Source organism: Gorilla gorilla, chromosome X (genome assembly GCF_029281585.2).
Source record: "Gorilla gorilla gorilla isolate KB3781 chromosome X, NHGRI_mGorGor1-v2.1_pri, whole genome shotgun sequence".
NCBI classification, from domain to species: domain Eukaryota; kingdom Metazoa; phylum Chordata; class Mammalia; order Primates; family Hominidae; genus Gorilla; species Gorilla gorilla.
In genome coordinates, this window is record NC_073247.2 from 165,382,025 (window position 1) to 165,410,001 (window position 27,977).

The 27,977-nt window shown below is 54.8% G+C and overlaps 1 protein-coding gene across 2 annotated transcripts; it reads right to left on the bottom strand.

Annotated features, from left to right (window-relative positions):
* Window positions 1–3,902: 3,902 nt before the first annotated feature.
* Window positions 3,903–27,921, bottom strand: BCAP31 (B cell receptor associated protein 31). 2 transcript variants are annotated; one of them, XM_004065082.4, is made up of 8 exons: window positions 27,791–27,921; window positions 26,612–26,747; window positions 24,320–24,420; window positions 18,907–19,054; window positions 7,358–7,493; window positions 6,348–6,471; window positions 5,420–5,520; window positions 3,903–4,381 (listed from the first exon to the last, which is right to left on the bottom strand). In XM_004065082.4, the coding sequence occupies exons 2-8, from the start codon at window positions 26,701–26,703 to the stop codon at window positions 4,343–4,345; spliced, it is 741 nt and encodes a 246-aa protein (XP_004065130.1). In that variant the 5' UTR covers window positions 26,704–26,747; window positions 27,791–27,921; the 3' UTR covers window positions 3,903–4,342. The 2 variants fall into 2 exon arrangements, with proteins under 2 accessions (XP_004065130.1, XP_004065131.1); XM_004065083.4 differs by lacking the exon at window positions 27,791–27,921 and adding an exon at window positions 26,965–27,567.
* Between the last annotated feature and the right edge of the window lie 56 nt (window positions 27,922–27,977).

The window sequence follows — 27,977 nt, forward strand, 5'->3', positions numbered from 1 at the left end:
CCTCTGCTTCCGCCTCTGCTGCTCTAAGAAGGGGTCAGGGTGCAGGAGGTTGGGGGATCCTCCTCCAGCTGGAGCTGATGCAGTGAGCAAGGCTGTGCTCTGGAGGCCTCTGCGGCCGGCACCCTTCTGGGGACTGGGAAGGGAGCAGGGAAGGTAGCAGCCCAGGGAAAGCCTCGTCCCCCTGGAGCCGAGGCACTTGGGGAGAGCAGGACGAGAGTGAGCTGGAGAGCAGCCACACCCGCGGGGAAGGGTGGGTGTAAAGCCATGGGTGCTGAAATTTTCAAAATGTTACCCCAAGAGTTTGTCACTGAACAGGTGCCTTGTGTCACTTGGGCCAGGCTGGTAGCAGCAGAGGGGATAACTCTGCATCACGGATCAATTTTGAAGGTGGAGCCAATAGGGGTTGTGTATGACCAGGATGCAGGGCTCAAAGAGGAGTTAAGGACAACAGATTTGGCCTGAGCAAGAGGAAAGATGGAGCTGCCAGGTCCTGCAACGGGGAGGCAAGGAGAGAATGGTCTGGAGTCAGCCTTGGGTGTGTCATGCAGGAAGTGTCATCCAAGTGGAGATGTCTAGTTGGCAGGTGGACACAGGAGTTCCAGAAAGTACTGGAGATGGAACTTTGCAACTTCTTACCACAGAGATGACACTGAAAGCCCTGAGCCTGAGTGAGCTCACAGGGACGCCACAAGCCCCGGAACACAATGAGAGGGGCAGAGGGAAGACGTGGCAGCGATGGGGGAGGACACCTGAGAGCTCCTGGTGGGGTCCTGCAACCTGAGCCAGTGAGGACCCCTCACAGGTCAGGGAGGAGCAGTGGCTGGCTCCATCTGTCCAGTGCTGCTACTGGTGAAGGACAGTGACCTGCAAATGCTCACTGAGTCTGGCAAGGGTCACGGGGGCCTGGTGAGGGTGGCTTGCATGAGCGGGTGCGTGTGAAAGGCTGGGTGGTGTGCGATTGAGAAAAGGAGTGGTGGCAGCGCAGTGTCATCTGCAGACGAAGGGAGAGACAACAACGTAGTTCACCCAGGCAAGGAAATATGAGCCGGCCTGGAAAGGGAAGGCATTCCAACACACGACACAACATGGCTGACCCTGGAGGGCATTTCTGTGAAACGAGCCATCATAAAGGGACACTTGCTATAGGGTTCTGCTCCTGTGAGAGAGACAGGGCCTTACATGAGAGGAGGGAGATCTACAGAGACAGAGGGCAAGGGTGGGTGCCAGGGGCTGGGGACAGGGTGGGGAGTGTTGAGTGGGGACAGAGTGTCAGTTTGAGAAAATAAATTCTAGAGGTGGATGGAAGTGGTGGCTGTGCAACACTGTGACTGCACTTAATGCCACTGAATTGCACACTTAACGATGGTGAAAATGGCTCATTACATTTGCACTGATGACCCTATATATATGTATGATATATATGCGTTTTACCATGAGAAGAGGCGGAGAGGAATTGGAGACAGTGAGTACAGACAGGTCCTTCAACGGGCGGGACCCCGTGCACAAGATGAGCATGTGGCACCCCACCCTGAAAGGGCTGGGCACCGTGGCAGGGCACAGCAGGCAATGCAGTGGGCGGCTCAGGCAAGCACAGAGAGCATCAGGGATTGGAGCCTGTGAAGGGGGAGCAGGTGGCCCCTCAGAGCAAAGTGACAGCTTGGGCTGCTCCCTTTGCGTACTGCCCAGGACTGCTATCGTGCTATGGGAGAACCCCCAGAGGCCCTGCTCCTCAGCAGGCAGCACCCCCTACGGAGGGGCTTTACCCCTAAACTTCTGGAGCCAGGGGAGGGACCTGGCTTGGAATACGGCCAACCAAGAGCCTGGGTGAGAAATACAAGGACCAGACAGGGAGCAGAGAAAGGAGTGGCAGCGCAGTCCCACCCTAGCTCAGCCAGGGGCTCTGGAGCCTATCCTGCAGTCCCTGGCCCCCATCTCTTCAGCAACCGCTGTTTCCAGTTTTCTTTTTCTCCCTGAGAAGCCTGTCCTCTCACCATGCCTGCGCCTTCAAGAACCCCGCCTGCTGGCAGCTCCCAGATCTCCGACCTGGCCCTTCTTAGCGGCAAAGGTGCTTCCCAACATCGGCAAGACCTCTCCCCAGGGTGCCCCAGGCCCTCACACAGCCCCTGTCCCCAACCGACTCCAACTGTCCTGCAGCCCACGGTCACCCTCAGGACCCCTGAGCTCAGGCCAACTGCTTTATACACTGTCGGCCAGGTCTCTGCCTGGATGACAATCACCCTCTGCTAATTGTTCTCCGCACCTCCAGACCAAATGCCCTCCAAGCCACCTCATGCACCATGATGACACCAAACACACAGAAAAAAGACATTGAAAAAAGGAAACTTCACAGAGGCCTGTCATTTAAAGAGGGTCCTGAAATGGAGACACCATTACCTCAGGACTTAGCTCCCGCATCAGGGGTTAGGACACAGAGATCAACAAGCAGCAGGCTTTGCCCTCAAGCAGCTTGCAGTCTAGTGGAAGATGGGTAAGAAAACAGATCAGGACGCCCACGGGTGCAGATGCCCTGGAACAGAAGCTGATCCAGGAAGGCGCGAGCCTGCAGGCCGCCCTCCAGTCTAGGCTGGGCAAGCGCCTCAATTTTCATCTCTAAGAGCCTGTGCCCACACCCCCCGCCCCGCTGTTGTTCCATCACTCCACTAGAAAGGGCGCTCCAGAAGCTGGCCTCGTGCAGCTTTCTGTCTGCTGCTGGCCTAGGCAGAACAGCGGAAAAAGCCATCAGGGCTGGTGAGGGAAGCACCCGTTTGGACTTTAGCCTTTCAAAGCTCAGAGAAGAGTGAGCTCAGGGAGGTCCAAGGTAGCTGAGAGCACTTCCTGGAAAAGTGGGATCAGCCTTCGGCCTTGGCACAGCAACCAGAGGGTATCGCCCACGTGTCCCCTACTCCCTCAGACACCACCTCTCAGACCGCCTGGAAAGGGACAGAATTCGTCATGAGGCGGCTGTGCTCTGAGCACAAGGGAAGGGCGACAGGATGCTAGAGAAGGGAACCACTGGCCTGGGCCCGGACAGGGCAGGCAGAAGCGAGCATGCACAGCAGGCCGTCAGCTACCCTGCCAGCATCAACATCCTTCAGGGGTCCCCCCAGTTCCAGGAGACACACCTCTAACCTGCTCCCCTGACCCTTCCGCCCAGTCCTCATGCAGACACCAAGCATGGCAGAGGCCCTGCAGGGTGGGAGCACTGTGCTGCGGGCGGGGGCTGCCTTCCTCATGTGCTACTGGAGAGTAGCACAGTGCAGGGGCCTGGGCACTGGCGCCAGGCAGGAAGCCCCGGTTCTGGCCTGGCTTGCTGTGGGCCTGGAAGACACAGCTCTGAGGGAGCCACGGGAGGGACACCCTGGAGCCAGCACAGCGCTCTGGTGGCAGGCACACACCCAGCACGTTCTCAGGGCCAAGGGCCCCAGCCCATTCCCAGCCCTTTTCTGCCTAGCTCTGCCCTGGGCCAGCTCCAGGTCACTGCCAAGGACAAGTCTCCTCTCCCAGCTGGCATTAGTCAGAGGTCATCCTGCAAACCTTCGGGGGGGGGTGGGGCAGGGAGTGACTAGTGGCGTTCTGCCACGTTCTGTCTGTCCCAAATGTGACGAACAGGAACCCAGAGAAGGCAAGCGAGTCCTCTACCCGGAAGCCCCGCCGATTTACTGAGCCTCCCAAGCTGCCCACACCCAGGGAGGCAGACAGGACACACACTCGGCGAGTGGCCCTGAAGCAAGGCCTGGCCCAGCCCGGGGAGCAGGAGGACAGAGAGGGCACGGCCTTCGAGAACAGGTGTGAGCCTGGCCTTCAGTGGGGGAAACAGGTTGAAGGGCTGTGGCCGCTTGGGGGCTCCAGGCAGGAGAGAGAGCAGAGCCCTCCCCACAGCCGCAGTCACACACCGCACCACGTACACACCATGACAACTTTTATTGCCCTCAAGAGAAACTCCAGTCCACCTGCTCCACCCACCCTCCTGCGGGACCAAAGAAAACACCCAGAGGGCAAAACAGAAAGGGGCTCAAACCAACAGGAAGTCAGCCCCACCGCAAGCCGGACTACAACTAACTCGTGCCCTCCACGCTCAGGCGTGGAAGCCAAGGCTGTGCCAGGCCTGGCCAGGCCAAGCAGGATGACAGCAAACGCATTCTGAACGTGTAGCAATCAGGTCCCCTGTAATGTGCTTGGAGAGTGTGGACAAGGGCCGAGATGACGAGCTATGAGCTGTGGAAGGGAATGGGGGAAGCAGAAGGGCACAAACAGAAGTACTGGGGGGAGAGGCCGGGCTCTCAGGAAGCAGCAGGCACGTGCCAGGTGGAAGCCAGCTGCAGGCAGGGGAGGAAGGAGGCCCTTACTCTTCCTTCTTGTCCGTGGGACCATCTACTGCAGCCTGGAAAGGGACAGAAATCCCACAGCAGTAGGTTGGCCGGGTCCACTCCTCCCCTGCCACCTCCAGCCCCATGCCCCAGAGGTCCACCTCGGTTCCCCTCTCTCCTAACAACAGCTATTCAAGTGAACAAGGGACCCCCTCCCCAGCTGCACCCAAAGGCCTGCCAGGGTGGGAGCGTCAGCCCTGGCCCACGCTCTAGGGAAAGCCCTGGACCTAACGCCAGCCAGGGAGGACTGCCAGGACCTCACTGGGGGCTGAGTCCTGGCTGCAGGGAACAGCAAGGCATCCAGTCCCCTTCAAGACCTGATCAGACCCTTCCCAACTCTGCACACCTTTGACAGGTGCCCTCGAAGCCCAAGTCCCGTCTGCCAAGCCTGCCCCATACAGAGGGCATGGGTGCCCCCTTTGAGGCTGGACCCTTCCTCCCCACCTGCTGTGGTGCCCAAACTTGGGCCACCAAGCACTGAGGCCAGCTGTCCAAAGTTAGGAGTATTTATGTGGCCCTCACTCCCAACGTCAAGACCGCCTGGGCTTCCAGATGCGGCCTGGTGCACCCAAGCTAGTCTGAGGACTCAGATCAGGCCTAGGGCAGCAGGTGATGGCCACAACTAGCGCCTGCTAGGGAAGGTGCCTTTTTGACACCTTGTGCCCTCACTTGCCCAGGGATCTTTGCCCTACGTCACTCCCCAGCACCCTAGGAAAGAAGGCCAGCAGTGGGTCCCAGAGTTTCACCTGCTTCTTTGTTCTTGACCGGGCCCCAAACCATGGCTGCGCCTGAGCACGAAGGTAGGAAGGCTCAGAGCCTAGTGAGCCAGTGCCACTCCTGAGGGCCGCCTCGGCAAGTGCCTACATCTGCTGCCAGGCCACCCCCCTCCTGCCCGGTGAAGGGTCCCACTCAGTAGGGCAGAGGTGGCCAGGGGGAGTGGGGGAGAGGACAGCCGGCCCCTGGGCCCCTGGAAGGTTCCCTCCGCACTCGCAGGGGCTGCCTCATCCTGCTCTGCTCTCCTGCCCTGGGCGCAGCAATACGGGAGGGCTGACCTGCAGCTTTGCGTGCTCCTCCAGCAAGCGGTCGTACTCCTTGGTGAGGCCCTCAGACTGCTTCCGCATGGCCAGAACCTGGTTTTCAGCTTTCTCTAGTTCTTGAAATGATGTAAATGACCAAGAAAACAGAAATGAAAAGATAGGAATTAGGGGGAAAAAACCCGACTGCTACAGACACCAGAAACTGGCCCAAATCTATCTCAAACGAGGTTATACAGGAGCCTACTTCTCAAAATAAAGCCCCTCTGCTTTTGCAGGCCCCCAAAGTAGAGGGAAAGGGCTGACAAAAAAGCTCAAGATAAAGCAAAAGAAACACAGAGGCCATCCCCCAGTCCCTTTAATGGAGAGGAACTCTAGTGGCTCTCGGCAAGGGTAACCTCCAGGGAGGCTGAGAGTGGGAGACAGGGAGCAAGATCCCAGCCTGCAAGCGAGACCCAATGACAACCACGCCTTGCACACAGCAGCAGCAGGCGAGGCCTGTGGTATTGGGGGAAAACGCCCCAGACTTAAGTCTATGCGTGGGAGACCAAAGACAGGCAGGCCGCTTGGGAGCCGCCCACTCCCCTCCTGAACGCCACTCCCACACTCCCCTCATTCTCAGCCCCCAGGCATGCTGGGGCTACCGTGCCACACTCTGGACGGGAAAGCCCCAGCGTGCACTGCTCTAGTGCAGGGCACTCGAGGCCCACCAACTGCAGCCTGGTTCCTCCTGAGCCCCATTCAAACCACTTAGCCTCACCGGCCTGCCGGCTAAGCATGGCTGCATTGGGGTTAGAGGCGCAGGGTGCTATTGGTTTGTTTTCAGCCAGCCCTCGAGTGTGTGTGCAAGGCTTGTTACTAATACTTTGGCACAAAATGGGCAGCAGCGGGCAGAGGAGGCTCCTCTGGACTTCCCTGCGGGGAAGGACACGAGGTCGAGCCTCACTTTGCTTAGTGCTGGCCAGCTCGTCCTTTAGCTTCTGCAGGTCAGCCTTCAGGCTCCTGTTCTCTTCCTCCAACTTCACCTCAGCATTCCCGACATCCAACTTGCCTCCGTCAACAGCAGCTCCCTGGGAAAAGTGCCAAAGGCCAGGGTTACTCGGGAGGGAGGGAGGGAGAGGTTCCAGCCCCATCCTCCCCACCGAGCTGCGGTTCCTCAAGCTGCCCTGGCCACACGCCCCTTCGGAAATGTCAACGCGGAACCGAGCCACCACTTGCTCCCAGCTCCTAGGCAAAGGCCAGGGCGTGGCTGCCTGCCGAGGGAAAGAGAAACGCCAGCGGGGCCACCTGCTGCAGCTCGCCGGGCATGCCTTGCCTGCCCTGGCCCCTGGCCCTGCCTCCTTCCCGAACAGCAGGGCTCAGCAGCTCCATGGCGCTCACCAACCCCTCCGCGGATGGCGGTGCCTCGTGCTCCCCACACGGTGCCGCTCACTGCAGTCAGGAGCCCCCAGTCGGCCTGGCCAGCTCTATCCCACCTCTGCATCCACATCCCTCTGAGCTTGCCTTGCAGCTCACCTCCTGACAGGACGTCTAAGACTGGCCAACTACCCTGCCCCCACCTCCTCTCCAGCACTGAGGGATGCCACAGACCCCGAGTTCCAGAGGGGGTGCGGCAATCTTGCAGGGAACAAGGGCCTAGCTGAGGGCCTTCGGATCACAGCAGAGGGCCTGGCTCACTGAGGGGCCGTTTTTCTCAGGGAAGGGTCTGACTGGAAGCAGTGGATGGAAACGAGAGCAGCAACACCCTCCTCCTCACCCGGACCCTCACACACAGATGCCTCCAGCAGACATACTCTCCCCACTGAGGACTTCCCCTCTGCGCCTCCACCCAACTCTGGCTTTTCAGGCACATTTCCCAGAGTGACAGGCTAGCAGTGGCCACTGAGGCCCTAAAGAATGTGGCTCCCGCAGTGTAACACCAGGACGCCCCATGGTGGGTCGGGAAGCTGGGCTCACCTTCTTGAGCTGGTCATTCTCCTCCATGTACTTCTTGGCCGCCTCACTAGCACTCTCCGCCTGCTTTTTAAAGGCTTCATTGGAGGCCAGCAGCGTGGCCTGCTGCGAGATGAGAGTCACCAGGCGTCTAAGCAGGCTGCAATTATTTACAAAAAGAAGGGAGAAGTGAGAAAAAGAGCATGAAGGGCTGGCAGGAGCACCTCCTGGTTGCTCCCACTCCACACCTAGCTCCAGCCTGGACCTGCCCTCTTGCCAAGGCAGCCGAGCGAGAAGCCGCCAACCTGGTGCTGGCAGCGTGAGGGAAAAGGTGGGGCCCAGGAGCTGTCCTCTGCCGCTGTGCCCAACAGCCACCCTCAGCTCTCGGAGGGGCTGGAAGCAGGAGCCTGGGGGGCTGGGAAGAGCCTCGCTACAGCATGAGGTCCCGGAACGCGGCACTTTCCGGGTCGGGGCCTAGACGTGCCAGACAAGCCACAGCACCACCTTCCTCCCTGCGAGGCTGGGCTTGCCTTGGTAAGGTAACGAGAGAAGCTAATCAATCCGAGCACTTCCAACATGCCAGGTCGCATCCTCACATCTACCTGATGAGGAAGTTACTGTCACTGCCCCAGCTTATAGAAGAGGAAACTGAAGTTCAGCAGCGTAAATCAATGTACCCAAGGCCAAAAACCAGAAATGGACATGGCTGGAATTCCAAATTATGTCTGCCTGACTCCAGAACCTGAGCTCGGAACCACTCTACTCTCTAAACTAACAGGGGACAGCTCCCAGGTCCCAACATAAGATAGAACTCTCTTCTCTGGCCAGCCTCCTTCCCAACCCATCATGCAGGCTGCGCTGGAACACATCCGTTATGTAACAGCACCCCGAATGAGGTCTTCTTGGGCTGGAGGGTGTAGAGGAATCAGGACACAGGCGCAGGCTGCCTATCTGAAGCAGCCAGGAGAGACAGGCAAACAGGTGGCAGCTGGAGGCAGATGCTAGTCCCCAAACAGAGATTGGAATGGCCACTTCATTTCCCTTGGTTCACCCTTGCCCCGAGATGTTAGCTGGCAGGAAGAGAGGAGGGAAGGACTCGTTCAAACAGTCAAAACAAGGCAGGGGTTCCTTTCTCACACACCTCAGAAGGCAAGGGTCACACAGGGCCTGGGGGAAGGAAGAGACAAATCTGCTTAGTCCAGAGTGCTTCAACAACAGCTTACTCAGAAGAGTCGAAGTGGCCTCCTGCCCCAGCCAGGCCTTCACACTTCACAGCCTCTGCTCATGGCCAGGGGCAGCCCGGAAGGGCTGGAGAAAGTAGAGAGCAGACAAGGTGAGCTACCTCCCTGGCCCAAGCCATGGCTCTCCAGGGCCTCAGCAGAGCCCCTTTCCAGATGTACTCAGGACAGAAAGTACCCACCCGGGCCAGGAGACACCCCTGAGGTTCCTGGTTTGGGGAGAGGCTCCCAGGGGCCCCTGGCAGCACCAGGAGAGCCAGGCCATTGATTCCTGGCAGAGAAGGAGAGATTCCAGTGACATGTGCTTTCTAAAATTAGCGGCCCAGGACCTCATGGCCTAGGGCTCAGGTTTCCCTGCCTCAGCCCCCAGCTGCCCACCAGCCTGCCCCCCACTGGGCTGCAGCCTGAAGGTGGAGGAAGCTACTGAGCGCCCTAGGAGCCAGAGAGAAACAACGCATCTGACTCACATCGGCATGGCCAGAAGTCAATGGAGAGGCCTAGAAAGAAAGGCAAGTCTGACTAAGACCCAGCCCCCCGGCAAGGAGCTGCCCAGTCCCAGAGCGGATCCCAGTGATGTAGAAAGAGGAAGAGGACCGCTCCTCCCAGCTGGAATTGAGGGGTGGGGGTCATGCCACCTGGTGGTAGAGAGAGGACCAAGCAAGACTGAAGGCTATACTCCCCGCCACCAGGCCAGGCAAGTGGCTGCTGGTGAGTGCCCATGGCTGTCACCCCAGTACCCAGGGAGATAGCTAACACAAATGCTTCCGTGGCAGTGCAGCAGAGGCCCAGCTCTTTTCGGACCGTCCCAGGCCTTTCCCGGCTATTGAGAACCAGGGCTTCCAAGATAGGCCAGGGCATACACGAAGTCCAGCGCAAGATCCACGCCATGTCTGTCCGAAAGCCTGGCCCTGCTCAGCCCCAGCCCAGGCCTTCAGTTCCCAGCCTTGAGACAGTCTGGGGCTCCCCTCTGCTAGGCCCCGGTTCCCCTTCCTCTTGCCAACCCTCACAGGTGCTCCCCACCCCCACAGCACCCCGGGCATACTCCTCCCACTGCACCCCCAGCCCGATAGTTCTTTTTCACACCTTCTAGGTCCTCTCTCTTCCTGCTGGATGACCCGGGATCATTCTCCCCCCCAGGAACCTCACCTTCAACTGCCTCCTTCCTGGAGTCACCCTGCCCAAGCCCCTGGTCTTTTCCCTCACATATATTCCCCAACCTAGGCTGGCCAAGGCCTGCCCTTCCAAGCCAGCAGCAGGGCCACCAGTGGCCTCCTAACCGCCCAGGCCGGCGGTCACCCTGAACTCCTTGCTCTGCTGCAAAGTTACCCTCCTGAGGTCCCCTCGCAACACCCTCCTCCCACTGTTATTCTGCCCCCTCTGGGGTCTGCACTCTTCAGCTGACACTCTATACCTTCCTCCCAGCCACTCTTATCCCTGAAAGGGTTTTCTCTGTGGCCCAGACTCATACCTAACCTCCTGCTAAACATTGGCTCCTGGATGTCCCCAGAGACGTTCTAGACTCAGCTTGTCCAAAACGGGCCTTCCCTTGTCCTGCCTGACCTGACCACCTCGTGTAGCCCCTGCTGTAGTGGTGGGCAGGCAAACCGCCTTAGACTCGGCCCTCTTGGCCCCCTAGCCCAAGCCACAACCCAGCGCTTTCCATGTCAACTGCAAACATGCCCGCCATCATCCCCACTGCTGGCACCTCCTCCCTATCTGCTGCCATATGGCTTTCCTATCTACCTCCCAGAGCAAGGCAAATCCGACCACGTGAGCCCTCGGCTTAAGCCACCTGCTGCCAGCACGCATGCCCTCAGTGAGCTCTCCTCCTTCACTAACCACGTGGCCCCCTGCTCTAGTAACACCTAACCCCTCACCATTCCTGGAACACGCCTAGCTCTGTGTGGCAGTCCTCCAGGCTGGAATGTCCTCTCGACCCAGCTCAATCCTCACCTCCCCCCAGAAACCCTTTCGGATCTCCCACCCCATCAGAGGGACGCCTTCTGGGGGCTCCTGCAGCAGCCCCCAAGGCACCCGCATGTAACTACCTCATTCTCTGTTCTCTGCGTGGCTGCCATCCGTTTATATGGCTGCCCTACCAGGCTATGAAGGTCTTTAGGCTGGGCACTGTGCCTTCATCTCTGCACTCCCATACCTGGCACACTGAAAAGGGGTCTTCCACCCACTCCAGCAAGTATAGCTAAAAAAAAAAAAGGGGGGGGGGGCGGGGCTGGGCTTCCAGATGACCGGATCCCACTCCCAGGAGAGGAAATGCTCCCTGACAGGTGAGGGGACAGATTTGAGGCTGCACGTAAGGCTGGACAGAATCTCCCTGGGCCTAGACTGCACCTGTGTTCACCTGGGAGCCTGGCACCAAGAGGGGCAGAGGCAGACACAGAGCTGCTCAGTCTAGCAACAGAGGAGACAGAAGACAGGAGTGCGAAGGCGCCGTCTCAGACCGGTTCTGATGGGCAAGCCAGGCTCATGGCTGCAGGGGGAAAAAACATTCACTGCCGCGACCTGAAGGCACAACCCAGAGCTCCAGCCTCTGCATCCTCACACCCTCAACCCCCACCCAGGGCCCAAGCAATGCAGACCGGGTCCTCTCTGATCACTGGCATTTTTCAGCCTGGGAGCCAGCCTTCTAGAACACTTTCCCGCTCCCTCACACTGGGTCACTCAGGCACATTAACGTGCGCTTCTGTCTGTTCCCTTGTAGCTTCCCAGGCCCCCAGGACAGGGCACGAACATGGCCTTTAGCTTCTGCCTCTGCTGGATCTCCCAAGTAGTCTTACCCGAATCACTGTTCTTAGCTATTCATTTCCAGAAAACAGGAAAGAACCTAAGAGCCAAAGGCAACTCCTACAGATACAGGGTGGTCACCAACAGAATGGCCTGGGGTCCAAAAAAAGGCCAGTGAACGAAACTTAACAGAATCCAGATGTGGCCTTGGCAGACACATGGCAGCCCCAAATGCCTCAATCTGACTGGGCTTTCTTGATAGAATGTTGTTGGACACTGAGCAGGGCTATCGTGCTTTTATAAAAGGTTGAGTAAACCAGAGAAGGCAGGAGAAACAGAACCTCTCCACAGACTCTAGAGAAACAGGGCCAACCATATCAAATGGAAAGAGCCATGGCTCATAAGCACTTTTCAGCAGCCCTGTCTTCCCCCATGAGCAAGGGGAAGAGGACACGGGCTTAATAGGAAATGGGGAAGGAGCAAGTCCCGACCAAAAGATTCCATGCTGTGGCCACCCCCGGCCCGCCCTGCTGACGGGTTTCAGGCAAGTCAAGTCATTCAACCCCCAGCCCCTGCATACACATGGTGTTCACATAAGCTCACTCCTCTGCCCTCAGCCGGCAGAAAGCCGGTGTCCCAGCGCCACCTGCTGACTTTCCAGGCCTACCGCAGGGTGGCCAGTGGACTCTGGGTGAACACGCCCCAGCTGTGGAAGAAAAAAATGAGGCAGCGCCCAGGCAAGGAAGCAAGTCAGGTGACGCCTCAGGAAGGCTTCAGTGAAGAATGACTAACACCAGGGCTTCCACTGCCCTCAGCGACTCTTACCCACCAGTCTGGAATCAGGAAAACAGGTTACAACTGGGAGAGTCACCTAGCGCAGACCCGAGAAGGCTGCCCCAAGTCCATTTTGGTACAGCTGCGTGGCCTTCCCTGTAGCCTCCCAGCACACAGACGCTGGAGAAGACGGGAAGAGGACGGCTAGAGCTGGGGGAAATGGAGGCTGTTTCAAATGAGAACATGACTTGTGGCAGCTCCAGCCCACGACCCAGATGGAGCTCGCCCATCCTGAGGACAGTGCAGTAAGCGCAGGGCAAAGGGGCAGGTGTGGGTCTGGCCTGTCCTCCCTTCTTCTTGAGAACAAGTGACATAGACCAGCTGGGTTTCTGGGGTTTTGCTGTGTATCTTTTTTAAAACCAGCTATCTGAGGGGTTTGGGGTAAGCTGGAGGGTAGAGAGCAACCGATTGAGGTAAGACAACTTAGGCAAAGGTAGTCTGTGATTAGATGACTCAACCTAAAAAAGAAGAAAAAGCAGCTCAGCAGAGAAGCATGGGCAGCTCCATCTGGGCTAATGGCAGCGATGGGATTCTACCCTGGAGGGGTAAAGAGGAAACAAAAGATGCCTGTGGATCAAGTTCAGGTCAGCAAAAATTCAGGGGGCTTCCACACAAACAGGGGCCTTCCTGCAACTGGCTGCTAACCAGCACTTTGGGCCTAACCTTGACTGTCATTTAAGCTGAGTAAGGCAGAGAAGGCAGTGCAGGTCCTCCGAACACACAAACCCCAGCCCAGAGGGAGCTGCCGTCCCCAACACACTCCAAGACTCAAGAGGGCCTCTCGCTAGCTGTGCCCCCAAAGTGCAAGGTTGGCAGGAAGGGAACAGGAGCGACCGCCGGAGTCTTCCACAAGCGGAAACCAGTGGCTCATCCAGTGTGGTCCCCTGGAGGTGGCCCCGATGCATCCGTCTTCACAAACTGTCATAGCTCCTAAGACCTGAAAAGCTGGGCTTCTTGGCTAAAAAGCCCGACAAGTTCAACCCAGGCACGCACCTAAAGCTGTTGCCGTCAGCCCGGGACAGCCCATTCAGTCACCAAAGGTTTCAGCGCCCTTCATATGTGCCAGGCCCTTGGCACTGAGCTGAACAGTCTAAAGGGGAAGAGCCCAGGTTTTCCACGATGGGCAACCCTGCCAAGTGCCACGCCTCACAGCTGCGTGTGCAGGCTGCCCTGGGACCCGAGGACAGCGCTATGGGTCAGCCGGGAACATGGTGTGGGCCCCTCGGAACAGGCTCCAAAGGGAAGCCTTGGAGATTCACGAAGAGGAGGTGCCGGCTGGGCCGGCAGCTGGAGGGGGTGTTCCGCACAGAGGTCCCCAAAATGCTCAGAGAATCGAGTTGGGGGAGAGCATGTGTTACGTGAGGCTCTCCCATGAGACCCACATGACTGCTTCATGACAGGGGGAGGCCGAAGCAGAGACTGTGGGGGAGCCGCGTCCTGGAGGATCCATGTGATAGCGAGCCACTGGAAGTGGGGTGCACAGGCCAAAGGGGGGAAGGCAGGTGGCAGGGAGCCCGCTTGGTCTATATGGGATGGTGGTGGCCCCACCACAGCAGTGGTCCCAAGGGTTGTGAGAGAGAGGCTTAGGAGGTGACATCTACAGGCTGTTTCGTGGGTGGAGTCCAGCTCTGCAGGCTGAAGACTTCTGGAGGTTGGCTACTTGACAACGTGAAAGCGCCTCACCCTGCTGGGCCACCCACTGAGAAATGGCCACGATGGTTGGGCAGTCACATGGGACAAGAAGAAAGGGCAGAGCAGCCCCAGGCTTCTGGGTCAAGTGACAGGACTGAGATAGTAGTGGCAGAGGCAGGACAAAAGCTCAGAAGGCTTTGGCTGGGAAGCTGGGACTCTCCCACTGCTATCCCAGGCAGCAGCAGCAGACTATGGGGGGCCAAGGGTACAGACTTGCTTCTAGGTGTGATGTTTCCTTTCAGGCCAGGCCCCCTTTCCCAATTACAAAGGCTACTCGGGGGTTCTCAGGCTAACCTCCTATGTGTTCTGAGCCCAGTCCCGCCGAAAACTAGTGCCAAGCACCAGGCTTTCTCCAGAATGTGCTCCCCTCCTTGGCCACTAACCTGCTCACATCCTCCTTCTTGATCTTGCTTCCCTCTTCCTTCTGCTCCCCGATCTTCTATCGCTCTGCTGGAGGCTGGAATCCATCCTGCCAGCACATTCCCTTTGCCCCGGCCTCAATGCCTCTGTGAAGCCAGCAACCCAAGCTCGACTGCCCGGAAGCACCCTATCCTGCTCATCTGCCAGGCCTCCCCTGCTCAACCCTGCTCTCCCTGTCCCCTCCTTTCCTTGCTGTCCCCAGGCCTGGCCAGAAGTCCCACTCTGCAACCAGCCCTCACACCTAGCACGATAGTGTTACTCCATGGGCAGCCAGAGCTCCCTTTCCAGCAGGGGGCTGCATCCTCGCATTCCGCAAGTCCAGAGCAGAACCAAGATCATCTCAGACTCCCACAGACTGGAAAAGCCTGCTGATTCAACTCCACCTGGGCCTCTCAGCTCTGTCCCCTCCACCCCACTTCTACTACCACTGCCCCAGTTCAAGTTCCCAGCAAGTCTCACTGACAACCTCCAATTTGGTCTCCCCACTTCAGGCTCTCCTGCTCCACTCCATCCCATACACCCTTGCAAAATGTTAATCCACACAGGTGACTGCATCCCAGCAGTACTGGAATACCCACTAGGCAGGCTCTCTACCACTCAGAAAAGTTGCATACGAAGTCTGGAACCCTTAACTCCTAACCATCTAACCTGCTCGGGCCATGAGTACCTGCTGGCGCCATGAGTACCTGCTCGGGCCATGAGTACCTGCTCGCGTTCAAGAACTGAGCCTCTCAGTGGGACATAAAGAACATGGAAAGAAAGAGGGGTGGGTGTGGTGGCTCATGCCTGTATTCCCAGCACTTTGGGAGGCCGAGGTGGGCAGATCACATGAGGCCAGGAGTCAGAGATGACCAGCCTGGCCAACATGGCGAAACCGTCTCTACTAAAAATACAAAAATTAGCCAGGCGTGGTGGCATGTGCCTGTAGTCCCAGCTACTTGGGAGGCTGAGGCATGAGAACTGCTTGAACCCAGGAGGAGGAGGCTGCAGTAAGCCAAGATTGTGCCACTGCACTCCAGCCTCAGCGACACAGAGAGACTCTGTCTCAAAAAAAAAAAAAAAAAAGAAAGAAAAAGAAAAAAATCAACAACAACAAAAAAGAAAGAGACAGATAATAGGAGTGGCACGGGTGCTCCAAGAGGATCAGGAGGCCCAAAGAAAGCTGACTAGCTGAGGCCACTGTTTATGACATCAGAAACAGAGCTGCAGGCTCGACGTCCACCAATGAGGAATTGGGTAGACACTCAGGAACACTCAAGAACGCTGGAGAGGCCAGGCACAGTGGCTCATGCCTTTAATCGTAGCAGTTTGGGAGGATGAGGTGGGAGGATTTCTTGAACCCAGCAGTTTGAGATCAGCTTGGGCAACAGAGCAAGACTCTGTCTCTACAAAAAATTAAAAAATTACCAGGACGAGGTGGCACATGCCTATAGTCCCAGCTACTCCGGAGGCTGAGGCAAAAGGGCAGGGCTGCAGTGAGCCATGATCACACCAATGCACTCCAGCCTGGGTGATGGAGCGGGACCTTGTCTCAAAAATAAATAAATAAATAAATAAATATGCTGGTAACAGGTCAGTTGTCCCAGAAAAACATTCATGATAAACTGAGTAGAACACTCAAGTCACCAAGGGGCATTTAAAGCATGTGGTGCTTAAAAGCCCCATGGTTAACTTTTTTTAAACACGGGAATGTTTTTAAAAAGCATGTGGAGGCTGGGCGTGGTGGCTCAGCTGCCGCACCCTCCCGTGTTCCCATCCAGTAGCCTGATCCAAAAAAGCCATGAGGTTGGTCTTGCGTGACTTCTTAGAAAAGGAAACGGTGATCCCAGAAATCAGTGTGGATTCACCAGTTGCCCATAAGCGATCTAGTTAATCATTTCCGGAATTTTGCCAGAAATATATACTCCTTGCTAGTCTAAGAGTTAAATCTAAGATGGTGGCTGTGACCCTAGAGGAACTTGGCTTTCTGTGTGATGCTCTTGTCCAGCCTTACGGCCACGCAGCCCATTTGCAGCTTGCAGGAAACACTTAAAAAACAAAGCAGGCCAGGCGCGGTGGCTCACGCCTGTGATCCCAGCACTTTGGGAGGCTGAGGCGGGCGGATCACCTGAGCTCAGGAGTTTGAGACCAGCCTGGCCAACATGGTGAAACCCCGTCTCTACTAAAAATACAAAAAATTAGCAGGGCATGGTGGCGGGCGCCTGTAGTCCCAGCTACTTGGGAGGCTGAGACAGGAGAATGGCGTGAACCCGGGAGACAGAGCTTGCAGTGAGCCGAGATCGAGCCACTGCACTCCTGCCTGGGCGACAGAGTGAGACTCTGTCTCAAAAAAGAGTGAGCCCCCTAAGGCTTCTATGTGTATGTGTGGATAGAGCCAATCCACATGGCAGCCACTCATGTGGGTTAGGACCACACCTAACTACACTGTTCTGCCGGCACCTTCCCCACACTTCGGCATCTGGTCCTTAAGAACAGACTCAGACTGGCAAGCATCATGCTAAAAATCCATCTACACTCCATCTATAGAAGGCTGACAGAACTTTTCCAGGAATTCACAGCAGTCACCAATGATCCCGCTCTTCTTTTCCGAAAGCATACAAGCTATTCTTTCTAGAGCATGGCTGGAGATCAAAGTCGACCCTCCCCAGGTCAATTCCTCATCTACCTTCTCCTCCCTTTGGAAATTGGGATGTTTGCCAGGCTGCAGTCTGCCAGTATCTCTCCCACTCTGCAAATCCTCAAGCATCGGTGGCAATGCCTTCTGCAGATGATCTCAACAGCTTCTGGACATAATCTCATCAAGTACATCCTTTAGGGATGCTACTCTTGCCCACCTGTAATTTCCATTTTCTCATCCTAGTGTTTCCTTTGCCCTTGACCACCTACCCTCCATCTCCTTCCTTACACAGACATATAAAAGGGACTGCCTTCTCCTCACTTCTCCATGTCTTTCATGATTCAGAGCTCCCGGCAGATTTTCACCTTCCCGATACTATTCTTTTTTTTTTTTTCTGAGATGTCGCCCAGGCTGGAGTGCAGTGGTGTGATCTCAGCTCACTGCAACCTCTGCCTCCCGGGTTCAAGCAATTCTCCTGCCTCAGCCTCCCGAGTAGCTGGCACTACAGGCACCTACCACCAAGCCCAGCTAATTTTTTTGTATTTTTAGTAGAGACTGGGTGTCACCATGTTGGCCAGGCTGGTCTCGAACTCCTGACCTCAGGTGATCCACCTGCCTCGGCCTCCCAAAGTGCTGGGATTACAGGCATAAGTCACCGCACCCAGCCCACCCCTCCCCCATACCATTCTTAAAGCTCTAGATGCTTTTCTGGTAGATGGCCTAGTTTCCTCTCTTTCCCTCCTCAATGTGGTCTTTTTTCCTCATTTTGCTGACTGTCACACTCAGAATTCTGGGTTTGAGACTCAGTCTTCCAGATCTGCTTCCCTTTCAGCCTCAGACCACAAGATAATACTTGTTTGGAACTTCCTGAAAAATTTAGGGTATGTGTCTGACTCCTCCCAGCCTTCCTGACTTTCCTAAGTTTGAAGATAGCAAGCTTGTAGATCAAATCTGTGATCAAACCCATTATCTTGAAAAAATGTGTTTGCCTTTTCTAGCTCCACCCCTCTTTCCAACTTGGTCGCAGAGAGTACCAGATCATCTAAACGACAGACTTTAAGACAAGTAGTCATCGTAGCGCCTAGTAAAGCAGGACACACCAGGTGACTAGAGAGCAAGAATCTCCTAGGCATGGAGATTCTTGAGTCTCGGGGCACAAAACCAAGTGGGGAATAACTGTCCATGAGCCTGAGAATCACTTGGTGCTATGGTCTGAGTGCCCTTCAAACTTCATGTGTTGGAATTTAATCCTCACTGCCGTAGCATTAAGAGGTGGGGTCTTTTGAGAAGTGATTAAGTGATGAGAGCTCCACCCTCAAAGCAAGCGCCTTTCCAATGCCTTCATACATGGTCTGAGCTCCCATCCACCTCCCAGCCAGGCCCTGCTGATCAGAACGGCTATGTGAAGCAGGAGGCAGCAAACAGGGCCCCAGGCTCAAATAGGCACTTCGTAGTGGTCTAGTTTTGCCCGACTAGTTACCCTTAGCCTTGATTAAGGTACTTAGTTTTACCAAAAAAATCATCAGAAATACTCTGGCTGACATGGAACATAACATGTCCTCATTACGAGTTTCACGTGGGGAAGGCCCTGAGGTGAGGAGAGGCCCAGCCTCTTCGTGCCACTTTTACCTGCTGTCCCTAGGTCAGCACCCCGGATACAAAGAGTCCCCCATTCAATCGCTCCCTTGTGAGCTGGACTCTGAAGGTCCTCTCCCAGAGGAGGGCAAGGCCTTACCGTTACATCTCACTCTCCATGCAAACAGACCGTGAGATAGTCATCTGTTTGCCTGAGAGTATGTGGTGTGTGAGGGTCTTCTGATATTTCGGGCAGCCCTCTCCTACTCTCCACGCTGCCTCTGGAGGTCAGGAGAAAACTATGTGGCTTCCCTAACACAGACAGGGCTTTGGGATCCAGGCCACAGACTGAGGAGGAATCAAAGTCACAGGGGGAGACTGAGCCCACTGAGCTCCGTGTCCGTGGCTAGCCCATGGCTCCCTTCACAGCACCTGCCCCCTCAACCCCCACTCACAAGGACAGCAGCAAGGAAAAGCCAGCAATGTAGAGATTCCTCTGGGCACGGAAAAGCTTCATGTGGAAGTGCTCCATGGCCCCAGGATTGTTCTGGAGGTTCACCTTTTCCGTCACATCGTCATACTTCCGAATTTCGCGCACGGCATCTGTGGTGGAGCAGAGAGGAGACACGGGCATTTAGCGGACACTAGGGCAAGATAAGGCCATACCAGGCAGACAGGCGGCATGAGACAGGTCAGACTCACTTCCCTCAAATCCGCCTCCCCAGTTCTTCCCACTTCTACGCACACACACCCCTCATGGGATGCTGTTATCAGAAGCTCCCACCCTCAGGCCAGGCGCAGTGGCTCACGCCTATAATCTCAGCACTTTGGGAGGCAGAGGCGGGCAGATCACCTGAGGTCAGGAGTTCGAGACAAGCCTGGCCAACATGGCAAAACCCCATCTCTACTAAAAATACAAAAAAAAAAAATTTAGCCCGGCGTGGTGGTGGGCGCCTGTAATCCCAGCTACTCGGGAGGCTGAGGCAAAAGAATCATTTGAACCCGGGAGGCGGAGGTTGCAGTGAGCCGAAATTGAGCCACTGCACTCCAGCCCGTGGGACAAGAGCGAAACTCCATCTCAAAAAAAAAAGAAAAAAAAAAAAAAGGAAGCTCCCACCCTCAGACCCACTCCTTCCTCCAGCTTTTCAATCCCTGGCCCCATCCTACACAGGCCCCAAGCTTGCTCTGCAGTTCAAGATGCTAACCAAGCCTAAAGAGTTTCTAGAAATGGGGGTGGCTTCCTTTTCCCATGGTGCCCTCAACCGCGTCTTGTTCTGTTCATCTCAAGTTGGCCCATAGCCCCCCAACCCCCACAATGATAAGTTGAACCTGGAGATGGAAATGCCTGCTCCGGGGACCTAAGATGCTTAAGAGTCAAGACCCAGGCCAGATGTGGTGGCTCACGCCTGTAATCCCAACACTTTGGGAAGCCAAGGCAGGAAGACTGCTTGAGGCCAAGAGTTCAAGACCAGCCTGGGCAACACAGGGAGACTCTCTCTCAACAACAACAACAACAAAAATTTTAAATAGCTGGGCATGGTGCTGCACACCTGTAGTCCCAACTACTCGGGAGGCTGAGACAGGAAGATCGCTTGAGCCCAAGAGGTCAAGGCTGCTGTGAGTTACGATCACACCACTGCATTCCAGCCTGGGTGACAGAGCGAGACTCTGTCTCGAAAAAGCCAAAACAAAACAAGCAAACAAACAAAAAAATAGGAGTCAAGACCTTCAGGATACTAGCTAGGGGTCAAGGGTTTCATTTCAAAGCTTTACAATGGGTTTTATTATCTATAATGTTTTATTCTGATTACGAAAGGAATTCACACTCATCGAAAGTTCAAACACACCCAAAATGCAGAAAGGGAAAGGATCCCATAACATAATCACATCTAGCAGTATATACAATAAAAATGTGGTCACCTCATCTAAAGTCATTTTTAGTCACATTACACTGTTACCTGCTTCGTAATAGACATCCATCTCTGAAATTATCTTTAAACACATTTTTTGGGTCCATCTCTCCCAAAGTAGACTACAAACTTCATAAGAGCAGAAATCTTTTATACTATATTCCCAGGGCCTGGGATAGCTCTGGGTACAGAGTGGGCACTGAAATAATTGCTGAGTCAGTGAGCAGCCTCTGCTCCTGAAAGAGCCGCTGTTAGACATATAGAGCTCCAGTTAACAATATATTTACAACTGTCTCTACTTGCTGAGTCAGTGAGCGGCCTCTGCTCCTGAAAGAGCTGCTGCTAGACATATAGAGCTCCAGTTAAAAATATATTTATATTTGTCTCTAATGTAGAAATTGAGCCACGCCAAACCTACTGCTTTTCCCCATGCATCCTGAGACATCGTTTTAAGTCAATACACTAAGATGTACCTAAAGAATGCTCTTAATAGACTCCCATATGAGAGGAGCAAGGTATCACTGTATGGGTATCGAGGTTCTTTTTGTATGGTGGGTTACAGGGTCTCACTCTGTCACCCAGGCTTGAGTGCAGTGGCACGATCCCGGCTCACTGCAACCTCCACCTCTCAGCCTCCCCAGTAACTGGGACCACAAGTGTGTGCTACCACACTCAGTTAATTTTTTCTTTTTCTATTTTTGGTACAGACGGGGTTTCGCCATGTTGCCCAGGCTAGTTTCAAACTCCTGAGCTCAAGCAACTGCCTCAGCCTCACAAAGTGTGGGGATTACACGCGTGAGTCAGGGCACTGGCCTCATGGGGTTCTTAATTTCCGGTTTTAGGCTGCTTGATTTTTATGTTGATCTTGCATTATAAAAATCTGCCCATCCCTCAGCACCACGAAGCGAGTACTCTCAAACGCTGTTAGCAGGGGTAAAAACAGCACACCTGTATAAAATGCAAAATGTTCATACCCTCGGGTTCAACAATTCACCTCTGAAATTATCCCACAGAAGTATTTGCATAAATTTGCAATGATTCGAAGATGCTTATAAAGAATGGATTACGGCACAACCACATGAGAGAATACTACATGATCTTTAAGAAGAATGAGATTGCTATAAAAAGATGTTGGCCGGGCACAGTGGCTCACGCCTGTAATTCCAGCACTTTGGGAGGCCGAGGTGGGCGGATCACTTGAGGCCAGGAGTTCAAGACCCGCCTGGCCAACACGGTGAAACCTCGTCTCTACTAAAAATACAAAAAATTAGCCGGGCATGGTGGCGGGCGCCTGTAATCTGCAGCTACTCAGAAGCTGAGGCAGGGGAAATCGCTTGAACCTGGGAGGCAGAGGTTGCAGTGAGCCAAGATGGCGCCACTGCACTGCAGTCTGGGCAACAAAGTGAGATTCCATCTCAAAAAAAAAAAAAGATGTCGAAGGTGCAGCAAGTAGAAAAAGCACAATCCAAAGTATCGGCTGGGCTCTGCTATGGACAGCAGTCTTATCTCACAGCTGTGCTACCAGCTCAGGCATGCAATGCTCCTCCTGCCATGTCCCAGCAGGAATGTGGAAAGAAACATAAATACTTTGTGTGTATGATCCCACCGCTGTAGACATTTTATTAAAGATGTCAGCATACAAAACCCCTCTGGAAATGCACAACAAAATACTCATGATGGTTACCTGTGGGACATGGGATTATGGGGAGTTTAACTTTCTAAATTCAATTTTTGAATTTTTAAGAATAATTACCCATTATTTTTGTAATCAGAAAAACAAGATAAACATGTTTCCTTACACTGTCACCTGCATCCAGGAATCCCACCATCCTAAGGACCACCTTGGCCAATGACCAAGAGTGGGGATGGGGGATTGAGCAATACTAACCCAAGTCCCACAGTAGAAACCAGCCCTCCCTGTCTCGGGCCTCAGCCTAGGTGGGAAGATCCTGCACCCTCAGCAACTCCATCCTCCAGAAGGATCTGCTCAACCCTCCCCACCCCCAAGCAAGGCCACAGCTCTAGCTAGTTATGCCCGTTACCCTTCACTAGTACCTGTGACTAACACTTCTGTTTGAAAAAGGCTCTGCAGATCTTTCTAGATTATGCTTCTTAACATGGGAGTAGGAAGCAGCCAGTCATCATGGCCATATGTCCCCCTAGAACTTCCAAGCAGTTCCCCAATCCCGAAAAAGAATGAAGGCTTTGTCAACTACTGGATTCCGCAAAGGATCTCTCCAGCCCACTCAGCTGCTCTAGGAAAGAAACATACTCCTTCTGGTTTGGGGAAGGGGCAAGACCCTGAGGGAATCATCCTCAGCATGGTCCCTCCCTTCCCCAGTTATTACCCCCACCCCAGACCCAAAAGCCAAAACACACATGCTCAGTTCAAAAACTCAGTGGCCTGGGGATGACACATATATTACCTACCTAATCCTGGCTCGGAGGCTGCTCAGGGCGAGAACCCTGGTTAGAAAGAGCTACTACCTCTTGGGGCCTTGCCAAGTATTTCAAGAACACTGAGGTGCTCAGGCAGCTGGCACCTACCCTATGTGGTTGGAAGCTGTCAGGTAACACTTGGCCTGTTCAGAGGCAGTCCAGCCTGAACATATCCTATCAGGCTCTGAGACATCAGGAAGGAGAAATGCCTAATGCTGAAGCTGGTGGGTGAGGCTTTGCACATTCCCCTGAACCACAGCCCCCCACCCGCTCAGTGTTTCTGCTGGGACTCGGTGGGAGGAGTTTTCCACGCCTAGGCAGGCACCACAGCTCTGAGACAAGAGTGGTGTCCACAGCAGAGCCAAGCCAATACTTTGGAGCCCAAACAGGGGGACATATCGATCACTTACCACAGCAAAACAACAAACATCTACCAGTCAGACAAGAGCTTTATTGATTCTTGTCTCCAGATGGTCACCCTACCACCTCACTGCAAAATGTCTGCCTTTCATCTTAACACCACCTGGCCTGGCCTTATCCCAGAGCCTGCTTGCCCTTGGACCAGTTTATCTTTCAAGCACCTGCTAGTGTACACCTCAATGTCAGAGTTTACAGAACTACAGAGCTGGAACGACCTGGGAAAACCTCAAGTCTAGCCCAGATGCAGAGAGGTCTAGGATCTCTCCCCAAGATATGCTGCCACACATCTCTGTGTTCTCCTCCTACTACTAGAGGGCAGGACTTCACTGTGTGCTTGGTTGCTCAGCCCCCCATTAGAGGCCCTGCTCCAGGCAATTCTGCTGTTTAAGTGACTGGTGAGCAGCACTACTCAGACCAAGGTCACAGGCCAGTTAGCTTCTCTTGGCTTCAGTTCTAGAGTGACCTGAGGAGCAGCCTCAGAAACCTAAGGCGTCCCTTCTTCCAAGGTCTTGAAAAAAACCAACGTAAGGTGGCCGTCATAAGGCTGCATACAAACTGCTTGGTATAAGCCCACGCCCACTGCTAGAGGGGCCTCTTTTTTTTTTTTGAGATGGAGTCTCCCTCTTGTTGCCCAGGCTGGAGTGCAATGGTGCGATTTAGGCTCACCACAACCTCTGCCTCCTGGGTTCAAGCAATTCTCCTGCCTCAGTCTCCCAAGTAGCTGGGATTACAGGTGCCCGCCACCACACCCAGCTAATTTTGTATTTTTCGTAGAGAGATGGGGTTTCACCACGTTGGCCAGGCTGATCTCGAACTCCTCATCTCAGGTGATCCACCGACCTCAGCCTCCCGAAGTGCTGGGATTACAGGCATGAGCCACCATGCACAGCCTAGAGGGACCTCAAAGTGAAGAACCGACTAGCGGTCAGCAGCATGGGCAAAGGGAGCCTCTTCCCTCCCTCAAGAGAAAGACACAGCATTTCATTGGTCTGTCTCCTAGCAGCCAAAACTGGACGCTACACATCAAAAGTGGCAAAGGGTTTTGCAGCAGAGACCAGGGTCTAGGTCAGGTAGCTGCCCTCAGCCATAGCTCACTCACCGATGACCAACAGCACAAGGATGACAATGAGAACCACAAAGAAGGTGTTGCCATAGGACACTAACAACTCCACCAGCCGGGACTTGAAAATCTTCTGCCATCTGTGAAGACGACAAAAAAGACAGGAGTTGAAGAGAAAGCACACACACAAGCTCTAGGGCCCTGAGCAAAATGGAAATCCAGCTTTGTACTCTTCTCCAATGGCCGAATAGCCCATGCAAAGTCAGCCTCAGTGGCTTGCAATTCTCTAATTTGACATCCGTTGAAGACTATCGGAAAAAAGGCCAGGTGCAATGGCTCACACCTGTAATCCCAGCACTTTGGGAGACCAAGGTGGGTGGATCACTTGAGGTCCAGAGTGCAAGACCAACCTGGCCAACATGGCGAAACCCTGTCTCTACTAAAAGTACAAAAATTAGCCAGGCGTGGTGGTGGGCACCTGTAATCCTAGCTACTCAGGAGGCTGAGGCACGAGAATCACTTGAACCTGGGAGGCGGAAGTTGCAGTGAGCCGAAATCGCACCACTGCACTCCAGCCTGGGTGGTGACAGAGCGAGACCCTGTCTCCAAAAAAAAAAAAAAAAAAGATGCTGGTCCACGTATAGATTGAAATGTCTGGAAAACTAATCTTTTTTTTTTTTTTTTTTTTTTTTTTTGAGACAGAGTCTTGCTCTGTTGCCCAGGCTGGAGTGCAGAGGTGTAAGCCACCGCACCCAGCCTGGAAAACTAATCTTAAACATGGGTAGTTGGCTGGGCGCAGTGGCTCACGTCTGTAATCCCAGCACTTTGGGAGGCTGAGATGGGCAGATCACCTGAGGTCAGAAGTTCAAGACTGGCCTGGCCAACATGGTGAAATCCCATCTCTACTAAAAATATATATATATATAAAAAAATTAGCTGAGCATGTTGGCAGGCACCTGTAGTCCCAGCTACTCGTGAGGCTGAGGCAGGAGAATTGCTTGAACCCGGGAGGTGGAGGCTGCTGTCAGCCGAGACCACACCACTGCACTCCAGCCTGGGTGACAGAGCAAGACTCTGTCTCAAAATAAAAACAAAAACAAACAAACCACAACAACAAAAAGAAAACATACCGGTAGTCTCTGAAAAGGGAAACTTACTTTTCATTGTACTCCCCTTTGTAATATTCAAATGTTTGCCCCATACATGTTATTTCTTTAAACTGTCTTTCCACATGATAAACCTTGGTTTGTCTATATCCCCCCACCCTGTTATGATGAGATGGACCCCAGACCTCACATCATTTCCATCCACAAACGCTTTGGGATGCAGCTCTAAGAAGAGACTTCAGAAGTGTTTACATATTGTTGAAATCAACAAGAAGCCCTCATCATCAGGGCTAGAGCTGAATATGCCAATCACTGAAGGCAATGATATTTGTTTGAATCCGGACCCAACAAGGTACCGATTTGGCATTCGGTAGATAAACGTCTTAAATCCCTCTTATTCTGGAAGCTCCCGCTTCCCTCTCCCTCTTTCATTTGCTTTTCCAGTTTCCTTTGTGTCGAAATCAGATTGTCTGTCCTCTAAAGCTTCCCAGATTAAAGCTCCCCGGGGCCCTCTATCTCTGCATGTCTTGTCAACTGTACGAAGGTGTGGTTTTCTGCAAGAATCCTCCTCAGACAGCACTGCATACTTTCTATGGTATCACATCAAAGATAATTTTTCACGAAAAAACGGCTTTTAAAAATACCTGTGGAGATTTGGCCTTATTTGTAATACCGTAATTTAAATAGGGATGTGTTCAGGTATTATACATAATTAAAATTAATCTCCAATTCACTTTTAACAGGTCCTCTGTTCATTAAAAGGGAATATGGCTTCATCCTCCACAGGCTGAGTAATGTTCATGCAGCCACTGCGCAATACCAGTGAGACTAGTTAGGAGGACAAGAGTCACCAAATCAGCAACAACGTGACCCAGTGGTGCAAGTCTTCCGAATCCCACGCTACCATCCCAGCACCCCGTGGACCAAGAGTGGGTGGGAGGGCATCATTTCCAGAACTGTAACATAGATCTTCCTGCCTCTCGGGGGCATTCTGAAGACCAGAAGACACGGGACACAGGAAAAGGAACTGAGCAAGTCATGACGAAGCAGAACCTTGGGAAGGGTTGGCAATAACAAACACAACCCCTGCCACCCCCACCCCAGACAGGTTCTACCTGTTCCATCGGGTCCCAATTCCAGGGTCCACCAGCTGCACACACCAGTCCCAGGGCTAGGGCACAGGCACCCTCCTGCCTAACTCGCCTGCTTGCTCCACAGGCCATACCTTTTAGGAGAAATGAAGGGAATGCAGAGAAGCAACACAACAAAGACCTCCGCATAGAGGAAGGTGGCAACTGCAGTCCACTGCAGACTCATCCTGTTGCTAGAAGGTTTCCCACAGGAAGATGTGAGCTTGTTTCCTGGCAGGGCACAAAAGGTACAGGACTTGTAAGCGCTGGGCAGCCAGGAACATCCAGTTCAGTTACCCTGCGAGGCTGGGGCCGCCACTCTCCACCCTGACCCCCTGCACTTTGCTTCAGTCTCTGATGCGCTGGCGGAAGCAGGGCTCCACTCGGCAGGGCCTCTTGGCCAGCAGCGTTCACAGGCCCCACAAACTTCCGTTCGCTGGTCAATTACCTGCCCCCTCCAGCACGTGTGTCAACACGTCCAGAGCGGCCTCTCCCGACGATCCCTGCCCCAGGAAGCCCGAGATTTCCGACGCCCGTTTAACTGAACGGCGTTCTTCGGGAAGAGCAGTGCCAGGGCACCAAGAGGAGGACGCCTCGGCACCCATCGGGCGCTCCCTTCCCCGCCAGGCAGAACTCAGCCGCAGAGGCGGGCGCTCTGCGGGCCCAAATCCCCGCTACCAGGCAGACCCAAGGCCGCACCTAGTCCAAGCGCTGCCGACGCCCCCGCCTCCCACCGTCCCCACGGCGTCCGCGGAGAGAATCCGGCACCTCCCTCGAGGATCCAGCGGCCTTCCGCCCGGGGCCGCTTCGCCTCCGGTGGGCTGGAGGCCCGCAAGAGCGACTCCTAGAGGGCAGGATTCGGGACCAAGCGCAAAGGCAGGTCTCGACCAAGCACCTCAAGGCCCCATACGGAGAAAGTTCTAGACGCAGTATCCTCAGAAGCCAGGGGTCCTTACAGCAGCCCTCGCGGGCCCCAGCGCCCACCCAGAGCGAGGGGCTCCCGACTTGGCCCCGGCCTGGCACACCGTCCCGGAGGCCCATCCCGGCCGCTCCTCCAGGTGGGGCTTCACCGCCCCCCGCCCCGCCCCCGAGACCAGCTTCTAGAGGCGCCGCCCGGTTTCCCCTCGCCCCTGCCTCTCACACCCAGGTAGGCTGCGGGCCCCGAGATTCCCCGGCCCCCGGGCCTCCCCGCGCCGCTCGCCTCTCTCCCTCCTCGATGGGCCGGGGAGCCTCCGCGGTCCCGGAGCCCAGCCCGGCGCGCGGAGCCCGCTCACCGAGTTTCCCACAGTCAGCGTGCAGGCCCCGCCGCAGCAACCGAACTCTCCCACAGCAGCCCCGGCCCCGCCCCTCATACCGCGGCCGGAAACCGGAAGCGCCCGCCGGGCACCGCCCACCAGCCCTCGCGAGGCCCCGGAGGCTCCGCCCACCTCCGCTTCCCGCCCCGCCCCGGAGCGGAGGGCC

Bases quoted from the DNA above. Each gene is read 5' to 3' on its own strand.
- BCAP31 (XM_004065083.4), bottom strand. From the start codon at position 27,121: ATGGGTGCCGAGGCGTCCTCCTCTTGGTGCCCTGGCACTGCTCTTCCC. The intron at 7,494-18,906 runs GTGAGTGGGGGT...AAATAATTGCAG, and splicing joins TTTTCCTTGCTGCTGTCCTT to CCTGCTTAGACGCCTGGTGA. The intron at 4,382-5,419 runs GTCAGCCCTCCC...GTCCCTTTCCAG, and splicing joins AGGAGCACGCAAAGCTGCAG to GCTGCAGTAGATGGTCCCAC.